The sequence below is a fragment of the Rhamphochromis longiceps genome, linkage group LG17, assembly GCF_057381845.1.
Source record: "Rhamphochromis longiceps isolate RC_006_pf linkage group LG17, R_longiceps_female_GT1.1, whole genome shotgun sequence".
NCBI lineage: Eukaryota > Metazoa > Chordata > Actinopteri > Cichliformes > Cichlidae > Rhamphochromis > Rhamphochromis longiceps.
The window spans coordinates 33,432,604-33,444,921 of NC_140573.1; the positions used below are offsets into that span (position 1 = coordinate 33,432,604).

At 40.5% G+C, this 12,318-nt stretch overlaps 1 protein-coding gene across 1 annotated transcript; it reads left to right on the top strand.

Moving 5' to 3' along the window:
- Positions 1 to 2,309: 2,309 nt before the first annotated feature.
- ints13 (integrator complex subunit 13) lies at positions 2,310 to 10,652 on the top strand. The gene is made up of 17 exons (XM_085386756.1): positions 2,310 to 2,769; positions 3,749 to 3,982; positions 4,105 to 4,179; positions 4,306 to 4,508; positions 5,336 to 5,416; positions 5,524 to 5,614; positions 5,758 to 5,886; positions 7,103 to 7,187; positions 7,480 to 7,572; positions 8,453 to 8,542; positions 8,646 to 8,824; positions 8,916 to 9,080; positions 9,213 to 9,367; positions 9,460 to 9,690; positions 9,855 to 9,985; positions 10,147 to 10,282; positions 10,397 to 10,652. Exons 1-17 carry the CDS (start codon positions 2,722 to 2,724, stop codon positions 10,431 to 10,433), a joined length of 2,163 nt encoding a protein of 720 aa, XP_085242882.1. The 5' UTR covers positions 2,310 to 2,721; the 3' UTR covers positions 10,434 to 10,652.
- Positions 10,653 to 12,318: the final 1,666 nt, after the last annotated feature.

Here is a 12,318-nt window from a genome sequence, read left to right on the forward strand (position 1 = left end):
ACTAATACAGGGACAGGGGAGTAAATATGTAATGTAATCTTTTATCATAATGCTCTGTTTCCTTTTTAAATGCTATAAACTGTTTGGAGTGACTGCATTTGGGTTTGCGGATATGATACAGCGCTGCGAAGAAGTAATTCCAGAGAATCTCAACGTGATTTAAGTCCAGATTTTGATCAGATCACTTCAAAACACTTTATTTAACCTATTTATTTAACCTATTTAACCTACATAACCCAGGTGTCTTCTGGCAAATGTGGGACAAGCCTCTGTGGTTTTATTCTTGGAACTCTTCCATGGATGCCATTCCTTCCCAGCCTCTTTCTAATTGTTGAATCATGAACTCTGACCTTAACTGAGGCGAGTGAGGCCTGCAGTTCTCTTGATGACGATTTTTGTTTTCCTTTTTTTTGTCTTTAAGCCAGTTTGCCAAAAAAAAAAAAAAAAGAGAGAGATTGCCAATATTTATATGGGCTTTTTTGCCCATCCCCAGTGGCTCCCTGTGGCTTTGACTAAAACAAAAACAAAAACCCCTAGATATTATACTTAAAAATAAAAATAATAGTATTTACTTTACATTTTTTAAAGACATTAAGCTGCTATATGTTTTGTTTATTTATTAAAGTATCATACTTCTAATTTCTTTGCACAAATACAAGTTGGATTGAAAGTGTGCCCTTAGATTTTTAGGTGGGCTCTTGAAACAGGGGGCTCCAGGTAGGTGGTGGTGCATATGGTACTAAGGTGTCAGAGATGTAGCTGGGAGGAAAGGCCTTAAAAGTTCCAGTATCAAAAAGCTAAAACAGGAGTGATGTGATCTCTGAGTTCTGCACAGCCTGCACTCATTAAACATATTCTTTTGTTTTCTTTTTCTAAAGAAAAAAAAAAGGCTGTTAGCACAATCCAGACATGATAGATCTTCAAAGTAGATCTTATTTGTGAAATATATCCTAAGATGATAAAAAAACGATTTGAAGAATTTCACGGTGTAATAATTTTTTTCTCAGGCAGTAAAAGAAGTATATAGACTCTATATTTAAAGTAAAAGTCATATATGACTTTACTGCATTATAATGCAGTAGTAGCATAAATTTATTAGCATCAAAATACGCCTACATTAAATTACAGAGGAATTTGAACAGGGAAAATTCAATTTAGGGACAGACGATTGTTAGAGAATTGTGGATCAATATGGTTGTCATTGTGTAAGATGATTAGATCTTTAGCACCTTGTTTTCTACACACACACACACACACACACACACACACACACACACACACACACACACACACACACACACACACACACACACACACACACACACACACACATTTCACTGATCACATCACATGCTCACAGACACATTCACTGTTGCAGATACACATGTTCTAAACTATTATAGAGCAAAACAGGGCCCGATGGCTTGGGGATAGAAGCTCCTCTTGAGTCTCTCTGTCCTTGCCCGGATGATGTGAAACTTTCTACCAGATTGCAGAAGTTGGAACAGTTTGTTGCCAGGGTGGGACGGGTCCTTCAGTATCTGCGCTGCTCTAGTCCGCGGCAAGAGGGAACCAACAAGCCGAACCAACAACCAGCTAATCTGCTGAAAGAGAAAGGGCAATTCTAATGAATATTAAACTGTCCAAACCTGATGGGGCAGCACTGGAATCAACAGACAGAAAAGAATATGCATGGCACTGTGTTGGTTAAGAAACAGAAAAAAGTAGGCCTTAAAAAGTTTATTGGAATTTGGTGACCCTGAGAACTGGTCTGTCAATGAGAATTTTAATATATCTTGAAATGCTGATTTACTCAGAAAAAACTCCAGATTTCAGGATACTTGGTCAGTTAGTCAACTTTTGAGAGCTATATAACTCATAACCTTTGAGTTATGAAATTATATATCCTTATTATATCCTTATATAGTATATATTCTTTAAGTTACATTTAAGTTTTTAACTTACTGATGATGAAAAAGCTTTTTCTTCAGTGGCTTCCATAGAAGATAGAATGAAGAAGAAGAAGAAGAAGAAGAAGAAGAAGAAGAAGAAGAAGAAGAAAACTATACAGTGCACATAAAAGAAGTTTCAGAAGCTTTTAGTAATGACTTTCACGTATTAACACATTCCTTACGTTCACACAAGGGATTATAAACAAAACAATGTCAGACAAGCAAAAACAAGCAAAAACAAAACAAATAGGCGGGGGAAAAAAACTATGCGTGTGACTAATAAATCCAGAAGATGGCAGTAATATAGCGCCACCTCTGTGAGCTGCTTGAGAACGTCAAAGAAGAAGAAGAGGCGGAACACCTCTCAACACATTTCCGCCAATAACAAACCTGCTAGCTTGTAGCAACTTGAACTGTATTGTTTGTGCTTTTTCCCCCCAAGTGTCTGCAAAAAAATTTCTAGGCAGCGGTTGTTTGGAAGTTGGTTAATTAGAAGACGTGTTTCCTGGAATTACGCAAATGCTACCATTAACTGTTTAAACCGTCGGTCATAAACGTGAATCAGCAAATTAATGGTTGCGACTGGTGTTAGCTGACAGGCTAACGTGCTGCTCGGTGACATGCTCTTTTTAGCAGGTCGTTGGACGTTCGCATATTAATTAACATGTCCTGAAACGCGTCAGGATCATCGCGCTGCAGACGGAGAGGGGGTTTAACAGTCAGAGTGTGACCTAGAAAAATACAGATACCGGACTTTTTCAGACGATTCATGTTGTTTCCAGACCGGGAAGCGTTACCTTCCCAAGGTTTCCACCAGGTGAGTCAAAATAAATAGCTGTAAAACGGAGGTGGAAATTGACCCAACCTGAACATGAACAGTCATAGAGATTTGTTGTAGTAATATATAATCTATGCGTACTTGGTTTAGGTCATATGAGGTCATAAATGTATTCTTTCTAAGTTTAGCGCATAGGTTTATTTCACTCCAAAGACATCTGGGTTATTTTATCTAGGCTTCTTGGGACGTTTTAACCAGGTTTTGTTTATTAGAAAGCTTGAAGAAGTGTATGTCCCAATTTAGAGATCATTTCCTGTCTTGTGTCTAAATAAGATACAAGACAGGACAAAACATAACAAAACAATTACTTCTTCTTCTGGGTGCTCATCTTCCATCTCACCCCATTGCTGGCATTCACGTCTGTAACATCAACCCTTTGTATCGCTAATCCTGTCTTATTTTTTTCAATCTCACTTGAAATCTTAGCATCTTCAGTTCTGCCACCTCCAGCTTGGCCTTCTGTCTTTTTGTTAGAACCACCATCTTTGAAAAATACATCATAGCAAGTCTCAATACCTGTGAACCTATCCTTCTCACCCCTGATACTCCATCCACTCCACCCTGTCTGCACACTATTCTTCCTATTGCACTTTTAATTAAAGAAAAAAAAACAAGCAGGTTGTATTGGAAAGTGTTGGACTATGTAGAACCACAATAGAGGGGTGTGGCACACTGCCTAAATGTCAAGTGTAGGTGTTTTATACTGCTGAGACGTGGTAGTTGCAAAAGCCATAGCATAATGTCCATGTTAAGGATAATAGTAGCCCCAGATCATGCCAGAAATAGACCCTTCTTGGGTTCTTCTAATCTCCTCACTGTAGGGGGTAGGTTCAGGTTGTTCCTTTAATGTGTCAGGGGCCTACATGTTTCTTAACAAAAATAAACAAACAACAAAATATATAGAGAGCTAACATTCCTGTCTGGCTCTGTTTTTCTTATGGTTTATCTCACTCTGCAGATTTGCAAAATGAAGATGTTCTCTGTGGCACACAAGACTGTCTTCGTAGTGGATCACTGTCCCTACATGGCAGAGTCCAGTCGTCAGCAGGTGGAGTGTGATGTGCTGACAAAGAGCCGAGCTCAAGGGGTCATTCCTTTGGCCCCGGTGTCAAAGTCTCTGTGGACATGTGCTGTGGAGTGCTCCATGGAGTACTGCCGGATCCTTTATGATGTTTATCCAAAGGACAAACTGGTTAGTGTCTGTTTTTTATTGTTTGTCCATCTAAGTGATATAATTATGAGACTGGGCATGCTGGATGTCCACCTTTTGATGTCATCCGTGCCACTGACATTTTCTGCCTCTTTATTTTCCAGGTTAATTACATTGTGAGTGATTCAGAGTTTCACATACTGAATAGCTGGAGGAGGGAAGATCAGAGCACTCACGAGGTAATCCACTGCACATTTAAACGGAATAAGCTGCCTGAATTGAATTAGTTGCAGTATCTAACATCAACTTTGTCACAATTTAGAGACATTTCCTTTGAACTCAGTGTCTCCCATCTTTCGTCACAGCTCATGTCAGCTCTGGCAGCTGTTGGGCCACCAAACCCTCGCGAGGACCCGGAGTGCTGCAGCATCTTGCATGGCCTGGTAGCTGCAGTGGAGTCATTATGTAAGATCACAGAGCTGCAGCATGAGAAGCGTATCGCTCTGATGGACACAGCTGACAGAGTTGCTAACAGAGGCCGTATTATCTGCCTAACTAATGCTAAAAGGTAAACAGAGGCCACGTGTTCAGTGCTTCAGCTCTTTATTTTGTTTGAGTCATAAGAATAACTTATACAACTGTATCACTGAAAACCTTGCGCAATGTGAGTTAAAGCCATAATAAAACTCTCATCTATACTTGAATGAAGGTTACCACACAGCTAATACAGTGATGGAAAGCCCATAACAGTCAGCTAGAAAAACAGTCTTTTACACGCGGGACACTAAAACATATTGGCTTCACTTATCTGCTGAAGAAGCATGTTTTACCAAATGTGCAAGACATGTTGCACTTCTGGCAAAAAGCATTGTCTGCATCAACTCTAGTGAGGTGTAACCAGGCTTTCTAAACACTTATTTTTTATTTATTTTTTGTTTCCTCATTGTCGCTAAGAGAAGAGTATGTGCTCTTCCGTCACAGGCTCAGAGAGAGAGAGAGGTTTGAATGCATCAAAACAGATGCTGAACAGTTTCTGAACTACCCTAAGTCATTTTTTTTCAAACCAGTTTTGTCAGGTAATATTTATTTAATTTTTTTAATGATAAGAATGTATCAACGGAAGAATTTTGTTTATAAAAATGGAAACTGCATTGCTTTCTCTCTGAGGTAACATAAAGTAACAAGAGTCAGTCTTAGAACCTGCATGTTCAAAAGCTGTCAGATGGATTGGAAGGAGTGCATGTCTGAGGGGGGCTTACATCGAAAATGGGTCCTTTGTCAGCAGATTTACAAACACATGTGCCTCTTTGCAGCCATGTACTCTTGTTACACTTGTCATTTTACTTGTCCATAAATGTCCATAAATTCCTGCTCTTTTTGTTTTTTGTCGTGCAGCGACACACATGTGCGCATGCTGGAAGACTGCATTCAGGAAACTATTATAGAGCAAAACAAGCTGGCAGCAGGCTCAGACAGGTCAGTACGCAGCAAAGAAAGACTTGTCCAGGTGATCCTGACTTGGTTATAAAAAGTGAAACTCTGGTATTGCTTGTAATATTAAAACTCATTGTTGTGGGTTTTAGGCTCATGGCCATCCAGCAGTGTGAGCTGGTTCTAGTTCACATCTACCCACAGGGTGAGGACACACTGGTGTCTGACCGGCCCAAGAAAGAGGTGGGTGAAAAGCTCGACAGTCAACGTTTAATTAAAATCAATCACAATAGAAAGTGAAGACGTGTTAACACTGGATTTCACCCAAACCCCATTTAATCTATCACAATCCAGCTTTTCACTGTGTCCCTCTCTTTGTGTCTCAGATCTCTCCTCTGCTCACCAGTGAGGTGCACAGTGTTCGAGCTGGGAGGCACCTGGCCACCAAACTCAACATTTTGGTCCAGCAGCACTTTGACTTGGCCTCCACCACCATAACGAACATCCCCATGAAGGTAAAGGCCATCTTCGTCCTGCCTTTTATCTGCTCTTGCACATCTTTTGCCAAAATGTTGATTAAAATAACATGTTTGTCTTTCCATTCTGCTAGTATAGAAATCTTTTTTTAGAATACAGTGCACTTCTCACTTTTTTTTTTTTTTTTTTTATTGGACTGATTGGTTTTATTATTTTTTTATCCTCTTTTCTCACTCATATCCACATTTTGTTTCTTTGCTTGCTTATAAAGTGTGAACCCTTGCTTCACTAAAATAACCCAATGCACTCTAGTCGCATCTTTTGTTTGATCTCATCTGCATGTCGATGTGACTGTGAACCTGCTGCTGGTTTCATGCTGTATTTTCTGTTTTGCTAGCCCACATTAAATGTTTGCGAACAGGTTAGTACTCTGATCACACACACATCAAACTGAGGAAGGGGGCAGAGTTTGCATCATGTAGTGTGTATATTTTGAGCGTTAGGGTCATGAATTTATCCTGATGTGTCAGTTGGATCAAGTAAAGGACGGGCAACTCTGGTCTCATGTGGACTTACAAAGTTCAAATGTAGTTTTAAAGGGATTTGATTTGTGGGGAAATCTTTTTGGTCTGATTGTAGAGATTATTTTTATGACAAAAACTAAAAGAAAACTTCAGAATTTGTTGCATTCAAGTGTTCATAAGTGGAAACATCTGTGACCAGCGTTGCCTCTTCTGATTTATTAAATTCTGTCAATGTGTAGATGCCCTAAAAGTTTATCAGACTTCCCCTGCTCTCTATCCACCCCTTGAAAACGGTCTCTCTTCCCGAGATCTTCCATTTAGTGTCTCAGTGTGTTCCATTGTGCTTTCTTTTTTTTCTTTTTTTTTGTAACTAGTTTTTGAGCGCATCTATCCCCTCAATCTGGATTCCAGCTTTTCCAGCTATCCATGTACTGACTTTTTTTTTCAAATTGATAGTAGTGTTGCCCATATTCAGAAGTAAACAAGTCCTATTATCAAAACAAACCTTTTAAACACATCAAAGCATGTTTAAACTGAATAATAATTTCTGCTTTAAAATTTGGGTCATTGAATGAACCAACGTTTTTCCTTTTACTTTGTTTATCGTTTTGCCCTTTGGGACATGAAATCAGCAGTGTTGATGTGTGTTTGTGCATTTGTGTGAGTTTGAACCTTTTAGGAGCTGACTTCACGCTGACCTTTGTTTGTTAATGTCTCTGTGGGTGGACAGGAAGAGCAGCATGCCAACACATCGGCTAATTATGACGTTGAGCTCTTGCATCACCGAGACGCCCACCTCGAGTTCTTTAAAAGTGGTGAGTGCCCACGTTACAGGTCTGCCTAGCTCTAAATGAGCCAGTTAAACAGGTCAGGAGGTTGAAACTGTTGTTTTCCCATTGTAAGAAATGCTGTTGAAACCTCCAAACCCTGCTACACAAAGTAGAGTATTTCAGAAATCTTGCAAGAATTAGGTGGAGCGTGTGCGTCCTAGCTTTAGTTGGGAGGCGAGGTACAAGCTGGACAGCTCAATGGGCTCCTTGTTGGTGTTTTGAGTTCTTAATCTTCGAAATAAATAAAATATGTCAATGTTGTGTTTGTGTTGTGTAGGAGACTTACACATGGCGGGGACCAGCACTAGAGAAAATGGACTCAAGGAGACGGTTACGTTAAAATGGTGTACTCCACGAACAAACAGCATAGGTGGGAAAAATTGCAACAAAGAATAACCTAACTCATTCTTCATTTAAAATGTTTTGCAACACCATCCATTGTTTTTTTTTTTTTTTTTTTTTTTTTTAAATCTCATAAACCTATAAGTTATGTACAAAAGTACACAGAAAAAATACCACGTTTAAACTGAGACATGGTACTGTCTCTTCAAATGAATTCGCTCATTTTCAATTTGATGGCAGCAACACGTCAGTGATACTTAAAAGAACAAGCTGTTTTACAGCTATTTATTTTAACTGACTAACAGGTCAATTTTCAGAAAAATTGTAAAAACCTCCACAGTACGTAAGAACAAAAACATTCCGAAAATGTGGAGAAATCTCTGTGCACAAGAGACGAGGCCCTCAGGAACGCCACTGGTTATCAGCCTTAGGCCACGGTTTCTTGAGTTAGAATATTTATCCTCAAGTCTAATTTAAGCAGCGACATTTGTTCAGTTTATAGTTTTAATGTATTTGTTCTGTTAATTTGCAGGCTAGGTATACACAGTATATTGGCAAATATTGGGATTGTGGGCTGATATTAGCATTTAGGCAAATAAAAAGGCTTTTAGTGATGACAGTGGCTGGTCCTAATATGTTGTCTCAGTGATTTAGAGCTGGAGAAATCAATAAGAACAGAACCATAAGAAACAAAGAAAAACAGAACAGTATCTGACCAGAATTGTACAACCTATGCATCTCTGTTACAGTGTCCTTCTGGGATCTTGTTATAAAATAACAATAATGGTTGTAATAGACAAATAGTTACCATCTAGGGTAAAAAAATGAGTCATCAGTGAAGGAGGCATTGTTCATGTTTTATGTTGTAATTAATGGTGATCAAAAGATCAGTTTTTTTTCCACTTCAGAGCTACATTACTGCACAGGAGCCTATCGCATCTCCCCCACAGATGTCAACAGTCGTCCCTCGTCATGCTTGACCAATTTTCTCCTTAATGGTAAACTGGATTCATCACAATTTGTTTATTTTTTGTGTTGAAGTCCTATTTTTTGACTGTTCCTGCAAACCGCTGATTATTCCTGTTGATGTGCCGATAACAGGTCGGTCCGTGTTGCTGGAGCAACCGAGGAAGTCGGGTTCAAAGGTAATCAGCCACATGCTCAGTAGCCACGGAGGCGAGATTTTCCTGCACGTGCTCAACAGCAACCGCTCCACCCTAGAGGACCCGCCCTCCATCAGCGAGGGCTGCGGAGGCCGTGTGACAGACTACCGCATCACTGTATGTACAGCTCCCATCAGCTGTTCAGAAATATTCAGCAAAGTTGATCTGATGCTAAATGTTTTTTGTTTTTTTACATTTTTTTCATCAGGATTTTGGTGAATTTATGAGGGAGAACCGGCTCACTCCTGTGTCAGAATCTTCCCACGATCCCTCAGGGAAGCTGCCAGCTGAGAGGGCCAAAGCTCAGCTGGAGCGCCACACTCGATACTGGCCAATGATCATCTCCCAGACGACCATCTTCAACATGCAGGCAGTGAGGCACCATCCAGGAATACTAGTCTTCCTGATTATCAGTGTTCTTTCTTATTTCTACCAAAGATTTGTCTTTTTCCAGTTGGCCCACATCCCCCTTTAGCACACGTCTGTGTTGTTTTTGCTCTATTAGGTGGTTCCTCTGGCTAACCTGATAGTAAAAGAGACTTTGACAGATGAGGATGTTCTCACCTGCCAGAAGACCGTTTACAACCTGGTAGATATGGAGAGAAAGAACGACCCACTCCCCATTTCCACTGTAGGATCTAGAGGCAAAGGCCCCAAGAGGTATTACCTCAGTTTTGATCATTTTACACTCCCCAGTCCTGGCTTACCAGCGGAAATCAGCATTAATATTTCCACATAATTATTATCTCCAGGGATGAGCAGTACCGCATAATGTGGAATGAGCTGGAAACATTAGTGAAGACTCACGCCGGGGCGACTGACAGGCACCAGCGAGTTCTGGATTGCATCATCGCCTGCCGCAGCAAACCTCCAGAGGAGGAGGACCGGAAGAAGAGAGGGAGGAAGAGAGAGGAGAGGGAGGACAGGACAGAGAAAAATGGCAGCAAGGAGACAGACGACAAAAGCTGGCAGGACTCGGAGAGGTCAGTAGTGCCCGAGAACCTTCAGTTTGTTTTAGGAAAAATAATTTCGTCTATCATTTTTCCATGTGGATTCACAGCTTATTTTTATTGAGCTTATTGGATACAACAGAGAAGAAAGAGATAAAAGAACCTAACTTTGTGATGTATGCTCCTCTGTCTCAAAGACTAAAGGGATTGATGGATAAAGATGAGCAGGAGTCGGAGGTCATCAAGGATTCCCCAGATTCCCCAGAGCCGCTCAACAAAAAGCCTCGCTTAACCTCAGAGGAGATTCAGCCTCCAGAAAGAACGAAAGGTACCAACAGTTGACACCTGACCTCCTTTCATAATACCATACAGAAGCGCGGATACATTTTCACTAATTTATTGACATTTTATCACAGTATAAGGCACATTTTTAAAAGAAAATAACACCACACAAACTATTTGTATGTTTTTGATTCGCTGTCTTTGCAGGTCCTGTCTCACTCCTCACTATGTGGAGCAACCGAATCACTGCAGTCAATTCCAGGAAGCACCAAGAGTTTTTTGGAAGAGCCAGTTCTGTGAACAGCAAGTTCGAGTTGTACCAGCACCTCAAAGATGAGAATGGGTGTGTTCAGTCATCTGTGAAAGTGTCATTATGCTGAATGAATACCATTCTTGTTAGTGCGGTTTGTGTTCATGCTCAGGATGTAAAAAAACTTGACATTGTCCTTGCTTACAGGATGGATGTTCATGAAAATGGGAAGGCCACCAGATGATGTTTCCACAGCTCCAGCTCAGCCTTTCTGCAGATGAGATTTTGGACCACAGTGATTTTAAGACTGCCCAAAAAAGGACATCAAATTAAAAGAGATGGTGAACTCTTAACAAGGAATTTCTAATTTTTTTACTCCTAATTTTGTAGTTATGCTGTTCACATGTTGCGTAACACAATAAAAACTGCCAGTAGAGAATGTTGCTGTTGGCTTTTGCACAAATCATGCTCAGTTTTATCTTGTCATTACTTCATTTGTCTATAGAGTATTTTGTTTTTCATTGAGGAAAGATGTCTGCAGTGTTCAGTGTAAGAATCTAAGTAGGAATTCATAAATGTGTGTAACCGTCTGTAAAAGCCAAAATCAGAATAGAATTTGGCCATCTCATTTCTAGGTCATCTCCTTCAAAAAGCTCTGGAAAATAATTTTAGATTTCTCTCTGGAAATCAGGCTCTGACCACTTACACTTTGCCAGAATACCGAACCGGCGACTTGAATTTAAACCAGAGGAAGAGCAGGAAAGTCAAAATGAGAAAAATCCTAAAAGAAGAATGGGTCCTGGGAGTGTTTTAGCTGTTGGATTTGCACTTAAAAAAAACCCCATTCATTCGAAACAACCTGCACATAAAGACTGCCAGGCATTAGGAAAAAGTGGAAGACCACATAGAGGATTCACACAAGAGGGATGGTGTCACAGATATGGTGACATTATCGGTTTAAAGAGGTTATTTAAGTGTTGATTCATGAATCACTGATCTTTTGTGATGGGGAGCATTCATTCTCTGAATTCATGGATTTATTTGTGGAACTCATTGCAAACCACACAGTCTTTTTATTTGATTAGTGTGGTTAGTCTGATTTGGCCCATTTCTCACAGGCTGTAATATCATAGAAATGAACTTTTAAAGAATCTAGGTTATTTATGCAGCAGTAATGTGGTGCAGATCCAAGATCAGAGGTGGCAAGTTGCTCAGGCCATGTCTGTCTTGGGCCACAAGGAAGAGATCCTGAGGTGCAACTTGGAGGTCCACTTTTAGAGAAGCGCCATGTATCACCAAACCATACAAAACTAGCCAGGCAGCCACAGAGCATCCACCTTATCTACTTTTGGATCCAAAAAGGTTTCGGGGGGATTGTGAAGTGAAAGGGGAAAAAGTGGTGGAACCGACTGCAATGCTGTCAGTGGGAGCGTACGAGATTATGTTCTAGGTTTCATTAAACACAGAAAATAATATTTATGTGAATATGAAAATCTCTGTGGAGAACATGAATATTTAATGGACGTTTCAAAAGGCATGAGAAAGTGGGCATGTTTGGGTTTTGGACTGCTGTTGGACTAAAACTATCGAGGGGGAAAAAAAATCTGTCATTTTAAGCCTCAACAGTTGTGCTGACACATGTCTTATATTTACTACAGCAGCATTTGTTCTTCATGTCGGAAAACTGAGACATCTCAGGCATGATTGGATAGTTAAACTTCTTTACACTGACGGAAAAAAGAGTTTCACCGGACCAGCCGGTTGAAGACCAAAGAGGCTGCACGAGTTTGACGTCTCTCCTCTGAGACTCAAGCCATTTAAAGGAGGTTTGATGAAGAAATGCTAATTGGCAAGACATATATTACAGTAATAGTGACCTGAAGGTGAACACGCGCAAAGCTACTGGTCCGGACGGGATTCGCGGCCGCGTCCTCAGGTCATGCGCGGCTCAGCTGGCTGGAGTGTTCACGCACATCTTCAACCTTTCTCTCTCTCTGTCTGTAGTCCCAGCCTGCTTCAAAATGGCCACCATCGTCCCTGTACCCAAATCCTCCACCATCTCCTCATTGAACGACTGGCGACCTGTAGCCCTGACCCCCATCGTAAGCAAATGCTTCGAGAAGCTGGTC

Bases quoted from the DNA above. Each gene is read 5' to 3' on its own strand.
- ints13 (XM_085386756.1), top strand. From the start codon at position 2,722: ATGTTGTTTCCAGACCGGGAAGCGTTACCTTCCCAAGGTTTCCACCAG. The intron at 5,417-5,523 runs GTCAGTACGCAG...TGTGGGTTTTAG, and splicing joins CTGGCAGCAGGCTCAGACAG to GCTCATGGCCATCCAGCAGT. The intron at 7,188-7,479 runs GTGAGTGCCCAC...TGTGTTGTGTAG, and splicing joins CCTCGAGTTCTTTAAAAGTG to GAGACTTACACATGGCGGGG.